Source organism: Numida meleagris, chromosome 27, assembly GCF_002078875.1.
Source record: "Numida meleagris isolate 19003 breed g44 Domestic line chromosome 27, NumMel1.0, whole genome shotgun sequence".
Taxonomy (NCBI): Eukaryota; Metazoa; Chordata; class Aves; order Galliformes; family Numididae; genus Numida; species Numida meleagris.
Window position 1 is genome coordinate 2,373,997 of NC_034435.1, and position 7,302 is coordinate 2,381,298.

Below are 7,302 nucleotides of genomic sequence, written 5' to 3' on the forward strand. Positions count from 1 at the left end.
CATTCCACCACCTCTCTGGGCAACCTGTGCCAGTGCTTTACTGCCCTTATCATGAAAAACTTTTTCCTTTTATACACTCTAGATCTCCCCTCTTTCAGTCCAAACCCATTTCCCCTTGTCTTATCACACAGACCCTGCTAAAGACCGTCCCCTTGTTTCTTACAGCCCCTTTAGGTACTGAGAGGCCGCTCTCATCTCTCCTGGGAGCCTTCTCTTCTGCAAGCTGCACAGCCCCAGCTCTCAGCCCATCTTCGCAGGGAGCTGTTCCATCCCTCACATCATTTTTGTGGCCTTCCTCTGGTCGTACTCCAACAGGTCCGTGTCTCTCCTGTACTGAGGACTCCACATCTGGACACAGTGCTCCAAGTGAGGTCTCTCAGTGCCAGGTCACCTCCCTGCTCCAGCATGGGGACAGGACCAACACCCCACACCTCTGCCCTTGTGCAGGGGTAGAGCCAGCCCTCAGGGCCTGAGTTCCCCCTCCAGCACAGGGACAGTCACATCCCCTCAGGGCTCACGTGCTCTGTACAGTGTGTGGACAGGGCCAGCCCCACAGCCTCCCTCCTCACTGCAGCATGGAAACTGAGGCCATCCCCCATGCCCCCGCCGTGCTGTGAGGACAGGCCTGGCCCCTCAGGCTCATCCCTCTGCTCCACCACGGCATAGTGCTTGCTCTACGTCCCCGCAGCACTGTGGGGACAGCTCCAACCCCTCACGCCCCCTCTGCAGACGAGGAGGCCGCAGGCCCGCGAGGGACGAAGGAGGGATGCCCGTTGCCATGACAACACCGCTGCACTCAGGCAGCGCCGCGGGCAGCCCCGCGCCGTCCTCTGGGGTCCTTCGACAGTCGGCGTCGCGGAGCCGCGCATGCGCAGCGGGGGTGACTTTGAGGCGGCGCGATGCTGAGCAAGTTGGTGGGGCCGCGTTACGTTCAGCTCCTGCAGAACTGGTGAGCGCCGGGCTGGGGCCGCGCCTTGGGCTGAGGGGATCCGCGGGGATCGGGAGGACGGGGTGCGTGGAGGGAGGGGGCCTCGAGTGGTTCTTTCCCTAGCCCCCGGGGTGGGGAGCGGGGCAGCTCCACAGCTCTGTGTCCCCTTCTGGGAGGGCCGCCAGGTGGGCGTTCAGGTCCTTTCTGGCCCAGGCCGTTCTACCATTCACACGCGGATCAGCCCCGCTGGTGTCGAGCGGGTTCGTAGCTGGGTGCGAAGCGCCAAGAGGCAGCGTTGGGGTGAAGAAGGGGAGGTTTTTAATCCCACCGCGGTTTGGGTTCGGCCTCCCGGGTCGCTCCGGTTGTCTCAGGGTGTTTCAGAGGTGTTCGCTGCATTGGTGGTTCGTGGTGAGGAGCGGTGATGCAGCCCACAGGCAAGAACAAATGGGGCACGAGCTGTGAAAGCAGAACAGTAAGCCAGCCTGGATGTCCTTTCTCCATTTGGCAGTGTGTCCCCTAAATAAAAACACTTCAGCCCTTTCCTATACAACATCTTGGCTGTTCTGGAAACTGTCCCCTGTGTGCATGGAGTTCCTTTAAGGTTTCTACCAAGAAATTTATTGACTGAGATGAATTTCCCGGGTCCTTTACGATGAGCGTTTGCCAAACCTTTCCCTGGGGAGAATTAAATTCGTTTGCCTGTGATGTCTGTCTCTTCATTAGGACTCCCACCCTCGTTACGTGGGGTGGTGTAGCCGGTACCGGTTTGATATGGATCACGGACTGGAAACTGGTCCTTCAGTATGTTCCCTACATCGGTGGCAAGTATAAAACTGAAGACTAAGCTTCCCTCTGACGGTAAGGTTGGTTCGTGCAGCTGTGAGCTGAAGTTGTAGAGTTGCTTGGATGTGATGCTTGATGCGTCCTGTTTCTCCAGGTCCAAAGCAGTATCCCTTATTTTAATTATTCAGGGTTTTGTTCTCTGTTGTTGTTGGTTTTTTAACGGGCAGCGCTTCACAAAGTTTCAGAAGGACGAAATATTACCAAGAATACCATTTTTCAAGTGGTGGTTTTGTTAGCAGTGTGTTTTCCACAGCGTACTTTGGTTCTTGAGAAGTGAAGTTGAGCCTTCTGGGGTAAATTGGAACTTCAAGCAGATCCATTTACTTCTTATCTTAGCTGCAGTGACTTAAAGGTCAAGACTAACTTTGTTAGGCAAATTCAGATGCCCTTCTCTTCCGTGTAATCATCAAAAACAAGCTAAGCTTTCTGTGCTGGCTACTAAGTACTAAAAATCACTGGAAAATTGGCTTTCTCAGTGTGTTCCTCCCACTCCTTTTAAATTACATACGAAATGTACTGCTCTGAGTCTTTTGTAAGACTGACCATCCATAGAGCTAAAGCAGCGATTAGACAGTACCTTGTGTTGGGCCTCTAAATACACACACAGGTGGTAAGCAGGCTTAGAACTAGTTTATTCCTTGCTGCAGTTATGAAATTTACGCATTTTTTTTTTGCCTTATTTTAAAGACACTGAAAGGAAAAGGCCAGAGGAAAAGCTCTCAGGCCATGCAGGAGCAATTAAGTCATGCAGTAAGGGCGTTCTTTGCTTAAAAATTACCTGAGCCAGCAGTGGGAACGTGGATGCATTCTGGAGACCAAAGCTTGTGTTCTCTGTTTTCAAGTAAGAGCGTTAATGTATTGCTGTGTATAAGCATCTGGAGAAAGCACGTTGCTGTAGAGGAGGATGTTTCTGTGGTGGGCTATGGTTCCTTCCAAAGAGACATAAAAGCCTGCATTCTGGTGTTGGCTGCTGTAGCAGAAATTTCTTTCTGGATATTAGAGGTTTATTGACATCTGTCCGGAGTGTTGGCCGCTCTGGTTTGCAGGAAGCACCTCTTAATGACTGCTTTGTGTTTATTGTAGGAAATTTATTGCTGGATTGAGTGTTTTGGAGCCTTCTGTCTGCTGAGAACCCTGCCTTGAGGTGAACTTGAAACGCTCAATACAGATTCTGCAGGAGGCTGGGGTGTCCCTAACTCTGCCACCAGCAGTTGTGAACAGATTCTGCTTCACACACAGCCAGCCTCGTGCTCTTCTCGTCCCGTCCGCAGCCGGTCTTGGCCTAATGCAAGTAATTTATGAAGCTGATGTACAAAATAAACCAAGTGAACGATGTGTTGGCGTCGCTGTGTTACCTTCTTTGTCCGTGTGTTGCATCTTCACCGTGTTTGAACGCGTGCCCCAAGCAGGGTGTGCTCAGGTTTGCCTTGTTTCCTGTGCACTTTCCTCAGGCGTCAGCTGCTGTAGTTGTTGCTCACTCCTGTTCTGTTGTTTTTGAACTGTTCTTAGCGAGGTGCTGATTCCTAGCTCAGCAGCATCTCTTTAGGGAAGATTTTATCTTGGTTGTAGTGACGGTGCTGCTTGGGTGTTACATTTAGGGTTGAAAGCTTCTGAGTGACACTGTTATAAGTTGGTAGAATCCTGTTGTAAAACCTGGCTATAAACGGGGTCACTGAGCAGGATACTCGAACTGCCTAACAGAATAACTGCTTTAATAATAACTTTAGCATTAATGCAGCAGCGTTGATAATGAGCTGTATGGGGAAAATCAATGATTTTCCTGGCCAGAACTCATTCCAGCAGGGTGGTACCAAAGGTAATGGTGGGATGGCTAACACAGCTGGCTCGAGCCGTGCTCCTGAACTCCAGGCTGTCTCCTGGAAGGCTCAAGGTGCTTTGCCCTGAAGCGCTGGCACCATAGCCCTGTGCTGCACGCGGGGATGTTGATCCGTTCTCACCCAAACTGCTCTGACAGTGGAAGTTAGACGAGCCCGTACGTCATCGCCATGGTAAGATCAGACCTGAGCAGTTAGTCTGTGCTCTTACCCGCTCAACGTGTCCAGACACGACGCGCATAACACGCTGCTGCTGCCTCCAGTACTGACCTAGTTTGGGCTCGTCCCCGTGGGCGGGTGATCCTCTTCCTGCTGTTGAGAGAAGGGCTCGGAGCGAGGACCTGTCCCCGCTTCCCGTTGCTCCCCGGTGTCCCCGAGTTCTGCAGCTTTTAAGGGAGAGGGCTGTCACCAGCAAGGACCCAGCGGCAGCAGTGCCGCTGTGCCCAGCAGATTGGATTAGGAGGTACTTAAAAGAGAAAAGCATATTCAAAATCCCGGCTGCCTGCACAGGCAGGCACGGCAAGAAACGCGTGGACTTTGGATTTGTTTACCCTTTGGCGACTGTTCAGCTGCTTGTGTTTTCTGCTGCATTTCAAGTGATGGTTTTGGCTGTAATTAACCCTAGGATTAGCTTCTTACTAATGTCATTTCTAGTATTTCTCCTTCCACGAGAGCAGGCATTCTTCAGAAATTCTCCAGTAGAATCATCTTGGCATTCTCAGACGACGTTCTGTTAAAATCTGGATAATTACCATCCGATTGCCGGGGTGATCTTTCTAGTTTTTAATACCCGCTCATCGCCTCTTTTCTAACAGTTCATTATTTTTTTTCAGTAGGAACCGATGCAACGTCGCGTGAAATCAGTGAAACACAAAGACCAGCCAGGGAGAGCTCCCCTTTCCCGAGCAGGAGAGCTCCACTAGAGGGCACAGCAGTGGCTCGGCACCGGGCTGAGCAGAAATGCAACGTGTGGGGTTGGTTCCGTGCTGGTGCTGGAGCCGGGCGGGCTGCCTGGCACCGCAGTGCGCTCAGCGGGATCTGCAGGCACCTTATCCTCTGTCCTATCCCCTATCCACCTCAGCAGCCTTCCCAAAGGAACACCGGGATTTTTTTTTCCCCTTGAGCTCAAGAGTTTCCGCCCAAACTTTTCATGCAGTCCTCTTCTACAGAGGGACCTGGATAGACTGGAACGACGGGCCAAGGTAAACTGTATGAGTTCCAACAGGGCCAAGTGTCGGGTCCTGCGTTTTGGTCACAACAACCCCAGGCAACCCTACAGGCTTGGGGAGGAGTGGCTGGAAAGCTGCCTGATTGAAAGGGACATTGTTGTGCTGATGGACATTGGCTGAATGTGAGCCAGCAGTGTGCCCAGGTGGCCAAGAAGGCCGATGGCATCCTGGCTGGGATCAGGAGCGGGGTGGTGAGCAGGACTAGGGAAGTCATCCTGCCCCTGGACTCGGTGCTGGAGAGGCTCCACCTCGAGTGCTGGGTTCAGTTTTGGGCACCTCAGTACAGAGAGGACATGGAGGTGCTGGAGCAGGTCCAAAGAAGGGCAACAAGGCTGGGGAAGGGCTGGGAGAATATAAGGAGAGACTGAAGGAACTGGGGCTGTTTAGTCTGGGGAAGAGGAGGCTGAGGGGAGACCTCACTGCTCTCTTCAAACACCTGAAAGGTGAGGGCAGTGAGAGCGGGGCTGGTCTCTTCTCACTGGTGACAGGACAAGGGGAAATGGCCTCAAGTTGTGCGAGGGGAGGTTTAGGTTGGATATAAGGAAAAACTTCTGTACAGAAAGGGTTGTGAAGCACTGGAACAGGCTCCCCAGGGAGGTGGCTGAGTCACCATCCCTGAAGGTGTTTAAAATCCGTTTGGATGTGGTGCTCGGGGACATGGTTTAGCGGTGGGTTGTTGGAGTTCGGGCAGCATGGTTAGGCTGAGGTTGGACTTGATGATCTTGAAGGTCTTTTCCAACCCGAGCAATTCTATGATTCTATAAGCATCTTCCTTTCCGTGGCCTCTTCCTGCAGCAGCTGCCAGTGAAAACCCCTTTTCCAACTGCTGTTATCCCGTGCTTGCTGTTTTATGGACATGTAGTAGGTCGGTATCTCCATCCCCACCTGCAGCACGATCTGCTCCCCACCTTGTGGAGTTTGTTCTTAAAACAATGCCATGGATTCACATCATCTGCTCGCTGTGCACAGGGCTGCAGGGTTGGGGCTCTGCTTCCAGCACAGCAGCCTCGCTGCCACCAGCTTCTCCTCCTGCTTTCCCCATTTGCCGTGCTGAAAAAGAGCAAATTTGGGAGTGCTGTGCCTCAGTTCCCCCACGCACACTTCTTCCACGAACCTTTCTTCTTAGTGAAGCAGCTGTATTTCAGTACAAGTGCTTCGCTGGGATGGGAGGGGGAAAAACACAATGGGAAAAAGGGGAAGTGTGTTTATGAAAAATAACGTGGTTTTGATCTGCGCTGCCGGTTAGAGCTGCCACGTGTTCAAGGAAATAACCATAGGGGAGCAAGGTGCTTCCTAAGTGTTCATCCAGAAGGAGACGATCGCAAACCAGCAGGAACAACCCTGGCGAGATGGAATGCAAGCTCCGTGCTGATGAAGGGCACGATCCCCTCCGCCAGGTATCTGAAATAGAAAATTCTTCCTGCCCGAGCAACTGCAACCCCGCAGTTGTACGGCTGCCTCTCTGAAGCCGTTGTGGGCTTCTCCCCCCGCTCCTGGGCAGCCTGCACCCCGTGTGTGCGGGTCTGGGTTTCCTCTCGCCCCCGGCACACATCTCACATCCTTCCTCGTGTTCCCTGCTGCGCTCGTTTGAAACGAATGAGCCGTGTTTTGTTGCATCTTTTTTTTCTTCGAGGGCTTTTTTGGCCGGGCGCGAACCGAAGGAAGAACTGGGAGATCCAGCGGGGTGAAGAAGCTCAGCCAGGCTGCCCTGCACCGCCTGTTTGTGGGGTCCACGTCCTCCCCATAGCCTGTTTGTTATGACCTGCATGGAATGTCCTTGGGGACCACGTCCTTGGTGGCCTGTCCGTGTCCTGCGTGGCCTGTCCATGGCCCCACATCCTTGGTGACTCATCCACGCCCTACATCCAGCATGGCTTGTCCATGGGGTCCTACTGTTGATGTCCCATCTGTGCCCCGTGTCCTTGGTGGCCCATTCAGTCCTTATGTCCTGCACGGCTTGTCCGTGGAGTCATGCCCTGGCTGGACCACTCGCTCCCCACGTCCTGCATGACTTCTCCATGGGGCCGCATTCTTGGTGGCCTTTCATGGCTCTTGGTGGCCTGTCCGTGGGTCATGTCCTTCCCTCCCCATGTCCTGCGTGGATCCATGTCCTTGGTGGCCCATCCCTGCCCTTCCTCCTGCATGGTTTGTCCACGGGGCCACATCGTTGCTGGTTCATCCATTGCCCCCTATCCTTTACAGCCTGTCCATGTGGCTGTGCCTGTGATGATCCACCCATCCCCTACATTCCCAGTGGCCCATCAGTGCCCTGCCTCCAGCACAGCTTCCCCACGGGGTCACCCATCCGCATCCCATTCATTCCCCAAGCCCTGCACGGCCCATCTACGAGCCTGCACCCGCGGTGCTCCATCCACATCCTACACACCCTATTCATATCCCCGCGCCCTTAGCGGCCACCCATGCTCCGCGTCCTCTTACAGCCCCATCCACGGGGCCGTGCTCTCGG

At 53.5% G+C, this 7,302-nt stretch overlaps 1 protein-coding gene across 1 annotated transcript; it reads left to right on the top strand.

Annotated features, from left to right (window-relative positions):
- Positions 825-3,125, top strand: LOC110388995 (cytochrome b-c1 complex subunit 10). Its single transcript, XM_021378852.1, has 3 exons — positions 825-949; positions 1,652-1,786; positions 2,855-3,125. Exons 1-2 carry the CDS (start codon positions 900-902, stop codon positions 1,770-1,772), a joined length of 171 nt encoding a protein of 56 aa, XP_021234527.1. The 5' UTR covers positions 825-899; the 3' UTR covers positions 1,773-1,786; positions 2,855-3,125.